Here is a 12,225-nt window from a genome sequence, read left to right as displayed (position 1 = left end):
ATTTACATATTACAGGGGGGCCAGTGCTGATGGTGCTGGTCCAACACTAGAGCCGTTTGCAGGGCCAACCCGAGGCAACTCGGAAGATTTCTATCAGGCCACCGTACGATGTGCTTCTCCGTCGTGTCCTGAGAACGAGATACGCGGCTCCTATCGGGATCGTCGACACGTCGGGCGGCCTTCTGGATTAGTTTTACCTTTGACGAGATATCTTGTGCATCGGGATTCCGGTGATGCTTTGGGGTAATCTCAGAGTTGAGGTTTTCCACTAAGGAATCCGATGAGATCGCGAGTGTCGTGCTCGAGGATTTCTATGTGGCTTGTGGTAATTTGTGATGGACTAGTTGGAGCACCCCTGCAGGGTTAAATCTTTTCGGAAAGCCGTGCCCGCAGTTATGTAGCAACGTGGAAACTTTGTTTAACACTGGTTCTAGATAACTTGAAGTTAACTTAATTAAAATATACCAACTGTGCGCGTAACCGTGACTGTCTCTTTCGTGAGTTCCTTCTCCGGTCGAGGACATGGTGGGGTTATGTCTGACGTAGGTAGGTGTTCAGGATCATTCATTTGGTCAACCGTAGTTCACGTCCGCTATGCGTAGATCTTCCCTCTCTTATTTCTTGTACTTGTAAGTTAGCCACCATATATATATATATATATATATATATATATATATATATATATATATATATATATATATATATATATATATATATATATGCTTAGCCGCTGCTGCAACCTCACCACTTAACCATACCTCACCCATTAAGCTTTGCTAGTCTTGATACCTTAGGAAATGAGATTGTTGAGTCCCCTGTGGCTCACAGATTACTACAACACCAGTTGCAGGTACAGATAAAGGTTACTTGACGCGAGCGCGTTGATTGTTCATTTGGAGTTGCTTCTTCTTCTTCTTCATCGATCTAGGATGGGTTCCACGCCGGCAGCCTGGGATAGCAAGGATGGACGTCGTTCTTCTTTTCTCGTTTGTTTTCGTCCGTAGTCGGACCCTGCTCTTCTTCATGATGATTATGTATTGTACTACTGTGACTCTGATGTAGCTTGTGGCGAGTGTAAGCCAATTCTATATATATAACTCTTCTTTTAAGTACATGTACTTGTAACGATATCCATTCTTGCGACACGACGAGATGCGCTTCTATCCCTGACGAGGCCCTCGTGCCAAATTGAGGATAGGGTCGCATCTTGGGCGTGACACTACTGCCTTACCGCTAAGGTGACGATTAGAGTTTCCAACGAGAGTTTCTGGCTAACTGCGGTCTATGGCCCCACGGCCTCCAATCTAAAAGATGCATTCTATACCGAGTTTCTCGCAATAAAACCTCCAGCAGGCGAGGGATGGTTGGTTTGCGAGGATTTCAACCAAATCTACAGAGCAAGAGATTTGCGGGAATTTCAACCAAATCTACAGAGCAAGAGACAAAAATAAACCAAGCCTAAATAGAAGGAGGATCAACAAATTCCGGCACGCTTTGTTGGACGGGGAGCTCAAGGAGATATACTTGCAGAACCGCCGCTTCACCTGGAGAAATGAGCGCCAGGACCCAACTCTGAGTGAGCTGGACTCTTTCTTGTGTAACTCCGACTGGGACATCACCTATGGTGGCCACATCCTTCATGCCCTTTCATCTTCCCTATCAGATCACTGCCCGCTACTGCTGTCACAAGATCTTGGCCCAAAACGCCCTCGAACCTTCCGTTTTGAAAATTTATGGATATATATGCCCGGGTTCCGTCAAATTGTCCAACAAGCTTGGGAAGCACCTTCTGAACACATTGAACCTTGCCATGTTTTATTCCATAAGCTTCGCAAAACAGCCTTCATGCGTAAAGGTTGCAGTAAAAGTCTTTTCTCCTCAGCAAAGATCCAGCTTCACATGGCTCTGCAGGTCATCCTTCACCTTGACGTCACTCAAGATAATAGACCTCTTTCGCCCGAAGAGGCTGATCTGCGGTCTAGGTTGAAGAGGCGGATCATCGGCCTGGCAGCCATGGTTTGTGCTAGAAAAAAGCAATGCGCCTGAGTAAAAAATCTAAAAGAGGGTGATGCCAACACCAAATTCTTCCACCTAAGAGTCAATGCGCGTTGAAGAAAAAACTTCATCCACCGGCCAAAGCGCAGAGGACCATTTTAAGAAAATCTCATGAACGAAAAAAGAAGGCGGCAGAGGACCATTTTAAGAAAATCTTCGAGAAAGCGCGGAGGCAAACAAAGGACTTCAATCGGGATGCCCTCGACCTAGAGGGTGGCGATCTCTCCAGGCTGGGTGATAATCTGTCAAAAGAAGAGGTGTTGGCTGCCATCACCCAATTACCTGGGGACAAGGCCCCCGACCCCGACGGGTTCACTGGCACCTTTTCAAGTCTTGATGGGAAATTATCAAAGTGGTCATGATGAATGCGATCCAATCATTTTCAAATCTGCAAACAACGAGCCTGCACTGGCTCAACTCGGCGAATATAGTGTTGCTCCTTAAGAAAGATGGTGCGAAAGATATTTCAGATTTCCGCCCTATTAGTTTGGTTCACTCTTTTGCAAAAATCATCGCGAAGATCTTGGCAAACGGGTTGGCCCCATTCATGAATAACTTGGTGTCCAGAGCCTAGGGTGCTTTTATCAAGACTAGAAGCATTCACGACAACTTCATGTTTGTTAGAGGCTTCACCATGCGCTTAAACCGGAATAAAACGTCAGCCCTCCTGCTCAAGCTAGATATCAAGAAAGCTTTCGACATTGTACGCTGGGACTACATGATGGACCTCCTACAACGTCGCGACTTTCCTGCCAAGTTTCGAAACTGGATTGCCGCCCTGTGGACCTCGTCCTCCTCGAGGGTGCTGCTTAATGGCGTTCATGGCGATCGAATTAAGCTCGGGAAAGGCAACTGATCAGGGGCTTCTACACTGGCTAAGGGGTCGTACCACAACCTTACGCATTTATATGCGGATGACGCCGCCATCTTTGTCGCATCCATCAAGGAGGATATTGACCAGCTGTCGACCATTTTGGCCTCCTTCGGTGAGGTCACGGGGTTGGTTGCAAATCCCCCCATTCATTGCCACGACCATGACCTTGACACCATCCTCCAGAGTTTCCCGGCGACGAGGGTTGGATTCCCTATTCGGTATCTTGGACTTCCTCTATCCACCCATCGCCTCAAGAAGTCCGACTATCAATTCGTGGTGGACAAGGTGGAGGCCAAGCTACCGCCCTGGCAAGGAAAAAACGTAAACACGGTCGGCCGCTCTGCTTTGGTCAAATCGATTTTGATGTCGCTGGTGATCTACCACATTACTGTACTGCAGATTCCCAAGAGCATCAACAAAAATATTACCAAGATTCAACGATCTTTTCTGTGGGCGGGGACTGAGCAGGTCTTAGGCGGCAAATGTAAGGTCAGCTGGAAGACGGCCTGCCGCCCCACCAACCTTGGCGGTCTAGGCATTCTTGACCTCGACAAGTTCTCTAGGGCGCTCAGGCTTCGTTGGCTTTGGTTTGCCTGGATGGACCCACAAAGAGCATGGGTCGGTCTCGAAACCCCTTGTGACAACGAAGATAAGGAACTCTTTTATGGTGCAACGACAATTACCATTGGTGATGGTTTGACGACTAGCTTCTGGCACTCTCCATGGCTAAATGGGCAAAAGCCTAAGGATATCGCGTCGGGCATTTTCGCTCTTTCGAGGCGCAGAAACCCCTTGTGACAACGAAGATAAGGAACTCTTTTATGGTGCAACGACAATTACCATTGGTGATGGTTTGACGACTAGCTTCTGGCACTCTCCATGGCTAAATGGGCAAAAGCCTAAGGATATCGCGTCGGGCATCTTCGCTCTTTCGAGGCGCACAAGTTGTATGGTGGCAAAGGCGTTCAACAACATTGACTAGATACAACGCATCAACCTGCAGGGCGGCGTTTCGGTGCTCATTATTCAGCAATTCTACACCCTGTGGGGCATGTGTCTTCCAGTACAGCTGACATCAGGAGTCAAAGATGGCATACGATGGAAATTCACGATCAAATCTGAGATGTCCATGATGGTCTCGAAGAATTGGGCGCCACCCAAGATCAAAAATTTCTCTTTGCTGGTTCTTCAGGAAAGAGTCTGGACGGCGGACCGACTGATTCGTAGAGGATGGCCAAACTGTGTCACTTGTCAGCTTTGCAAGAAAGAGCCGGAAACGGCAGCTCACCTAATGTTCAAATGTCGCTTCAGTATTAGGGTTTGGAACTTGATCTACGAGTGGCTTGGATGGCAATCACCTACTATCACTTGGCAATGCTTACATGGGGTCAAACAGTGGTGGCATGCAGACAAGGGACAACCAGAATACTCCAGAAAGGTGATAAGGGAGATCTGGAACGAGAGGAGGTGATAAGGGAGATCTGGAACGAGAGGAATGCTCGTGTACTCCAAAACAAGGCCTCACTGCCTACCCGTGTGGCAGCAAAGGTGAGGGAAGAGGCTAAGATTTGGGTTATAGCCGGGGCTAGATTGTTGGGTAACATATTACCGGGAGAGTGAGTCACTGTTCGGCCCTGTGTGGTCCTGTAACATTTTATCGAACCTTGTTCGTCTCCTTATTTAATGTGACGAGGCAAAACTTTTGCCTCCATTGTTTCAAAAAAAAAACATCATTGCGATCTTTAGCCCAAAAAGGATGGTGCAACCGATTGCTTCAAATATCGTGGGTGCTCTAGACATGCATGCTCTTATGATAGGAAAAAAAACTGCCATCATGATTGTTAATGAAATGGGCAAAGATGGCAAGGAATTCCATGGCACCTAGTTACAGAATGATCCGCAACGAACCCCACAAAGCAACCATCATAAAGTTTTTTGTAGATAGCAGCCATACAGAAGTTGATGAACCAAGGGTAATCATATAGCAACTACAAGAGAATTGTACAAACGGAGAAAATTGTTCGGCATGGCAGAAGTAATGGGTTTTGCTCTTGCCTTTAGTTATCTCCCCACGCACGCTGGCAACACATTTTCTTCTTAATCCAGCTTCTCAAGTTCACCCATTCTCTCTATAATCGCCTGAAAGAAACAAAAGCAATGTCAAGCAGCATCTGAGTTCTCGGTACGGAGAAAAGGAGTATTTCATCATTTTAACATGTCAAGTTTGGCGTCCCACAAGCTCTCAGAAGACAAGGTGTAAACAAGAAAGCCTCCATGTGAGGCTACAGAGATACTTTCAATCAAACCGTAGTTTTGCGTATTGTTCATTCTGTGGTATTAGTGTTAGTGTACTTTAACGTGCATCTAACAAATAAGGGGGTTTAGTATCAGAGTATGTCGACTCAGCACAAAATGCAGTGTGACAATACATTCTAAGAATTGGTACTAACAAGAAAATTAGGGCATAAGCCACTTAAAATGTGTGCGGTACAAGAACAAAGCTGCGCTACAGGCCTACAAGGACAACACGCCAACTACAGAATGGAATAAACACATTTGAAGCTATTCCAAGGTATAGTGATGCAACGGAAATACATTTACCAGTCATCTAAATATGCTTAAACCCGCACATGAACAAAATAAATTTGACATTTCCCAAACGTGTAAAATTTGCTAGTTGATTTCCATCACCAAATATATTAATATTATGATAGATGAGATACCTTTTTGCTTGTTTCTTGCAGCTCTCCGGCGAGAATAAACTCATCCAATATCAAGTAAACCTAAAGAAAACATGATAAATAAATAATTCAAATTTATAAATTATTTCCAGCCACAAGGACAATTTATTCAAAGTTTAGAAGATCTTCAAATATACTACTTCGATTTTAAAAAGATGAAGAAATTAGAAGTATAATCGGTCGAACTTGGTTCAAATTACACCTAAAATCAAATTAAAAATGTTTCCTCTTTCCAGATCCAGTTTAGTCTTTAGAATGCATTACTCTTAATGCAAATACAGTTTCAATCTTGACCAAATTTACCAAGGGTTGAGTGTAAACTACATGGCTGACAGGAAGCAATTGGAAATAATGCTAGCAGAAGCACAAATTTGTATCCAAATATAGAGCTGCCTACCCTTGTCAAGTTATGTTTCATGGCTTCCAGCAAAAAAAAAAACTATGTTTCATGGCAAAACTTGCCCAGTAAATGAATATTTAAACAAATACAGTACCAGCAGAGTAACTTCCATCTTTTTTCTTTCAACACAAGGAGTGAGGTAAGATAAAAAGTTTTGAAGTAGCTATTCCCATGTTTACCTTGTGGAAGTTAAATACTAAATCAAGTTCACACACGTTGCTGAAGAAATGGTCCAATATCTCCACAAATAAGTGGATACATTCCAAATATACCAACTCATTATCCGTGATATCTACACATATTGAGAAAAATAGTCCTGCATATCTCCTGTAGATAACTTTGTGCGTACGGAACTGCATGAAAAAAAACATCCAAATTAGATTTTGCCCACTCCCCATCTGTAGCAGTTTCTTACAGATATGTCCATAGATTGAATAGGCTAATTCACCAAGGATATACATATACAGTGTGGTGTTTAAGAGTCTTGGAATTTCTAGCCTAGTCATCTAACAGTATTATTGTTAACTTGCATATTCAGAATCTAACAGTATTATTGGACGTGCGGACCCGCCTGGAGTAGGCCGCGGTGCGCGGAGGGAGCGGGTGGGAAGCCACCGGAGTGGTAACCACCGCAGACGCGACCGCAGGCCCGAGAGCACAAGAGGTTGGTGTCAAAGCAGAGGGCGAGGTCGGGAGGGTCGAGCAGCACAGGGAGGCCGGAGCATCGCCAGGGAGGCCCAGCGCCGAAGTCACAGCCACCCGCGAAGGCGAAGCCGGGAGCGCGACAGGGAGGCCGCCACCGCAAGCGCCACAAGTACCACTGAGGGAGGCTCAAAGACATCCACCAGAGGTGGTTGTGGTGACGGCGTGACGGTGTCCAGAGCGCCGCCCGCCAGTGGGGGCTGGGGCGGCAGCGCATCGGTGTCCAGAGCCCCAAGAGTCGGGGTGGCCGCGGCCAGCATCACGGCAGGAGATCAGGGCGACGACGACGGGAGCACCAGCAGGCCGACGATGGACGTGTCACTCGTCTCCGCCGAGTGGGTCGGGGAGGCCTAGCCGGCGGGGAGCTAGATCACGGGGTCCCCGCTCGTCGCGGACGGCAGCGAGGGGAGTGAGCATCCCGCACCCGAGCATCCCCAGACAGAGGTCGGAGCCGATGGGTCGAGGGAGTGGCTGTCATCGGACTCCTCGTCATCATCATCCAGGTCCGAGTGGCGCGAGTAGGGGCCGCGCCGGTGGTGACCAGGGGGATCATCATCTCCCGCACCCGTCGTGCCGCCACCAAAGTGGTTGTCATCGGGGTGGCGAGGGCGACCCACGTGGTTGGGAGGCCCGGGGAGATGCGGAGGTCGAAACCCTCATCGTTGAAGAAGACGGGTTTGTCCCGGCTGTGTGCGATAAGTGGCGGGAGGCTCGCCTCGTCCCCCTTCGCGCACCCTCCGTTGTGGATGCCTGGCAGCTCTATGCGAAGCATTCGCGCCAATTCATGAAGGGGTGGGGCACGAACCTCGAACGGCATCTACGGATGCGGAAGCAAGCTTTGCTAGCATCCATTCAGCTTCTCGACCTCCGGGACGATGCCTCGGGTCTGTCTGCCGACGAATGGCTTTTGTGATACGATCTTGTGGACCAACTGTCTGTCATCTACTTGGGCGAGGAGGCTTATTGGCGGATGCGAGGCAACCAAAAGTGGGTCTTCAAGGGTGACGCCAATACGGCCTACTTCCAAGCCATCGCTAATGGCCGCCGCCGCCGGAACACCATCCCCTGGCTCTGGGACGGGGATACCCTGTTGCAGCGGCCGGGAGACGTTCGCGCCCACGTAGATGGCTTTTATAAGCCTTGTTTTCCTCCTCCCCTGGGGGGATGTCCCTGGCCCTCGACATTTGGCCGGCCGATCGGCGCGTATCTGCGGAGGAGAACTTGGCCCTTACGGCTCCGTTCTCGGAGGAGGAGGTTTGGTTAGCCATCAAGGGCATGAACCCGACCTCCGCCCCGGGCCCGGTTGGCTTGCCGGTGAAGTTCTTCCAGACATTCTGGAACACCATTAAAACGGAGGTCATGGCCATATTTGACGAGTTCTTCGTTGGCTCAATTGACATAGCACGCCTTAACTTCGGGATTATCACGCTTATTCCCAAAGTTCCGGGTGCAGCTGAGATCAGCCAATTCCGGCCGATCACGGTGATCAACGTCATCTTCCGCATCTTGGCCAAGGGGTACGCCAATAGGGTGACCCTTCTTGCTGATTGGATCACACATCCGGATCAATCAACCTTCATCCGAGGCCGGTACATCCTGGATGGTGTGCTCGTCCTTCATGAGACTGTCCATGAGGTCCGCTCCAAAAAACCTCAAGGCAGTCTTCCTGAAGCTGGACTTTCACAAGGCGTATGACACTGTTAGCTGGGATTTCCTTCGGGAAGTTCTACTGCGTAAGGGCTTCGACAACCGATGGTGACTAGGGTGATGCAGATGGTCTCCTCTGGCCGTACCGCAGTAAACATCAATGGGGAGATCGGACCCTACTTCCCCACCATGTGTGGGTTTCGTCAGGGTGATCCTTTCTCCCCGTTCATGTTTAACATGGTGGTCGATGCGCTAGCCTCCATCCTTGACAAGGCCAAGGAGGCTGGCCACATCTGCGGCATCGTCCCGCACCTGGTGGGAGACCTGGTGGGAGATCTTGGCGTCTCTCTCCTGCAATATGTGCACGACACGATCATGATGGTTGAAGGCTCGGACGATGACATCTCGAACCTGAAATTCCTCCTCCTCTGCTTTCAACAGATGTCCGGTCACAAAATAAACTTTAATAAGAGTGCGCTCATGGTCCTGGGCTACCCTTCTGCCGCAGCCCAGAGCATTGCCGACCGCCTCAATTGTCAACTGGGCTCCTTCCCCGCTTCATACCTGGGGATCCCCATTAGTGAGACCCGCCTCTCGGTTGCGAAGCTGTGACCTACGGTCGGCAAGCTTCAACACTGTATTGAACCATGACAGGGGCGGTGGCTATCGAAGGCTGCCAGGACGGTTCTCATCAACTCCTCCCTCTCCAACTTGTTGCTCTTCTTAATGAGCTTCTACAGCTTGCCAGAGACCCTCCACCATGAGATCGCCACGGTTCAGGCGCGATTCTTCTGGGCCGACGAGGGAGATAAGCAGAAGTACCACATGGTGCGATGGTCCGAGATCTGCAAGCCGCGCGAGCAGGATGGACTTGGGATCGTGTCCTCCAAGCGTATGAATATCGCTCTGCTCACCAGCTGGCTCTGGCGGATTGCTAAGGGCGAGGGGGCCTCTGGCTTCGCATAATTCAGAATAAGTACTTGTGCGGCCTCTGGCCTTCTGCCAGCGGTCTGGGGTTCTCATTTCTGGCAGCCCCTCATCCAGCCGCGCCAGGTCCTTCGCATTGGGACCTCTATCGAGGTTGGCTCCGGCTGGTAGAGGCTAGGGTTCTACCAGGTCTCGGACGTAGGTTGTAGGGGTGGAAGTGCGGGCTGCGAGGTTGGGGACGCCGGCGCCGGCGGTTGGGTGCCGTCACAGCGTGAGAGAGAGAGAGACGGCTAGGGTTTGGGGCTCCCGTCTCCTGAGGGAGACGACAACAGAATACTGTTTATTGTCTGCTTAATATCGAAGGGGTACATGTGTTTATATAGGAGGACAGCCTCCACTAAACCCTAGATAACTTGGACTCTAATATAACTTGGACTCTAATATAGCTAAGATAACTAGGGCTAAGCCCGTAACTAACCCTGCCCATTGGGCCTCCTCCGTTGGTACGTTGTACCGGTCATAACACTGGCGCATCCACCTTGTTCTGTTTGACCGCTGGGCCGGCGAGACCCCCTTTGCTGCTCGTTTGCCGGCCCTATTCTCTATTGCGGTCGAGCCTCGGATCTCGGTGGAGAAGGCCCTTATCGACCTCAGGCGCCTTGCTTTTAGACGGCCTTTCGGGCCTATGGACACGATCGCCTGGCAGGACCTCCTGGAGTCCATCGCCCTTCATGAACCGGACGTGGAGCGATCCATCGACAGTCTCTGTTGGCAATTAGAGCCATCGGGGTGTTTCTCTACGAAGTCCCTCAACCGGGCCATAGCGCCATCCCAGGGCATCGAGCCTCTCGCGGCGCTCTGGGAGATTCGGCTCCCCTTAAAGATTCGAATATTCCTCTGGCAGTGGCTTCGTGGCCGCCTTCCCTCTGGTGTCGAGGTCCTTAAGCAGAACGGACGAGGGGATGGCATATGTCCGCTCTGTGCGACGGAAGAAGACTCGAATCACCTCTTCTTCTCTTGCATGTACGCGCAATTCCTCTGGAGTTGTTTCCCCAAAGTGGTCGGTGGCGCCTGGTGCCACACAAACTTCCCTGACCTTTTCGCCGAACTCTAGGCTACGCCCTCATCTGTCCACCACACTAGGTGGCTGACGGTTGGGGTTCTAGCATGGACGTTGTGGACTGTTCGGAAGAATCTTGTTATTCAACGTGTTCCTCTTCGTCGTGCTACTGACTCGGTGTTCAAATTGTGTGGATATCTGCAGCTCTGGCGGACGCTTAGCCGCTTGCAGGACCGAGACGCCATCAACTCCATCATCTCTCCTCTTCGTGAGATGGCTCTCCGCTTGGCGCCGCCGCTACCTCCGCCACCTCCGGAGCCGGATTAGTGTTCCCTCCTCCAGGCCGCGCCGCCGTGTTGTTTCTATTTCTTTGGGCTTGCTGTGTTGTGCCCACAGCGTAACCTTTGTACCATGTGTTGTGCTACCTCCAGTGCGGCGTGTGTGTGTGGTGTTATGACTGTTGTCGGATGTTGTGCTTCCGTGGTTTGCTTTATCTATAAAGCGGGGCGAAAGCCTTTTTCGGTATGTAGATTTGGTAAGTGGACATGCCATCTCAATTTGGATCCTAGAGTTATCACGCTACTCACCGATGCACAGATGGCAGCATAGGAATTAGCAAGGGTTCCCTAAAGGAAAATTAACGATAAGCAAGTATGAAGAACCCATTAGCTTGACATCTAGCAATAGCATATATCAGGAACCATTCACAAACTGTATACCAACTACAATGATAAAAAATATGCTTTTAACAAACTCGGCAAAATGTGCAAATAACAACAGATGTAGTATAAACCCAGCAGTATGGCACCGCATTCAACCTGCAGATGGTTGTGTAATTGCGTTTAACCAAAGAACAGCTAAGCCACAAGGCACAATCTTTTCTATTCGCGGTTCAATATAGGGTTCACCTTGTACAACAGTATCCACAATTCTACAACTGAACTTAGTCTACCCTTTGATCAGATCAAGAACTCAGAGCCCCTGGTCAATGCTAAGTTGCTTAAGACCAAAGCAAAAAAAAAAAACGATATCTGCGCTAATTTCGTTTACACATATACAGCTGTTTGGTCACAAATCAGGATCAAGAATTCAATCACCTCAACGAAGTTAGTGAACTTGGGATCCCTGTTGACGACCAGCCGATGCACCTGGGATACAGAAAAATAACCCAGATCAACAACACCCTAATCAAATACGTAGAATCTTTCTCTGCGGCTAAGGGGCTGGCCCTGGCTCCGCTCACCTCATACTCAACCTTGTGCTTCTCCGAGTCCTCGAGCGGGACGTAGTACTTGGCAAGCCGCGTCTTCCCCTGCCGGTTCTGTAATAGTATGAAACGGATCTGCAACGAGGCGAGCAAAGATCGGACGGACAAATGTCAGATCCCGGAGAGGAAACCCTGCCGGGTGGAACGCGTGACCGATCTATACCATGCTGGGTGATGATGATGGCAACCACGCTTGAGAATTCGCCGGATTGGAGCTTGGGGGCGAAATGAATCGGATTTGTGCTGCTTGGTTTGTTGGGCTGGTATGCAGAATGAGCTGTGTGTGGGCTCACCGTTGAAAAGTGGTGCCTCCTCTCCAGCCAGACTAGTATGCGTCAGTTATTCTCTCCTAATCTATACTTCTCCCCTAATAATAAAGCAAATACGGTTTCTGGTCGTCCGTTTTGCAAATTACATTTAAAGTTTGCATAAATTACCCATCATGCCACTGATAACTAATAAAAAACGTTTCACAAAACGAAAAATCTTGAACTGGGCCGGTCCATATAAAATCCTCCTATATTACACTGTGCATGCTGGGAGAATATCCAG

The 12,225-nt window shown here is 49.3% G+C and overlaps 1 protein-coding gene across 1 annotated transcript; it reads right to left on the bottom strand.

Annotated features, from left to right (window-relative positions):
• Nucleotides 1-4,745: 4,745 nt before the first annotated feature.
• On the bottom strand, nucleotides 4,746-12,008 carry LOC123396586 (AP-2 complex subunit sigma). The gene is made up of 6 exons (XM_045091480.1): nucleotides 11,837-12,008; nucleotides 11,650-11,748; nucleotides 11,504-11,554; nucleotides 6,250-6,423; nucleotides 5,653-5,712; nucleotides 4,746-5,068 (listed from the first exon to the last, which is right to left on the bottom strand). Exons 1-6 carry the CDS (start codon nucleotides 11,837-11,839, stop codon nucleotides 5,027-5,029), a joined length of 429 nt encoding a protein of 142 aa, XP_044947415.1. The 5' UTR covers nucleotides 11,840-12,008; the 3' UTR covers nucleotides 4,746-5,026.
• Between the last annotated feature and the right edge of the window lie 217 nt (nucleotides 12,009-12,225).

Source organism: Hordeum vulgare, chromosome 5H (genome assembly GCF_904849725.1).
Source record: "Hordeum vulgare subsp. vulgare chromosome 5H, MorexV3_pseudomolecules_assembly, whole genome shotgun sequence".
Lineage (NCBI taxonomy): Eukaryota > Viridiplantae > Streptophyta > Magnoliopsida > Poales > Poaceae > Hordeum > Hordeum vulgare.
Note: the sequence above shows the minus strand (reverse complement) of the source record. Positions and strands in the feature narration are given on the sequence as shown.

Coding starts and splice junctions, on each gene's coding strand:
- LOC123396586 (XM_045091480.1), bottom strand. Junction 6,424..11,503: donor AGTTCACTAACTTCGTTGAG/GTGATTGAATTC, acceptor TTTTTCATGCAG/TTCCGTACGCACAAAGTTAT. Junction 5,069..5,652: donor TGCAAGAAACAAGCAAAAAG/GTATCTCATCTA, acceptor TGTTTCTTTCAG/GCGATTATAGAGAGAATGGG.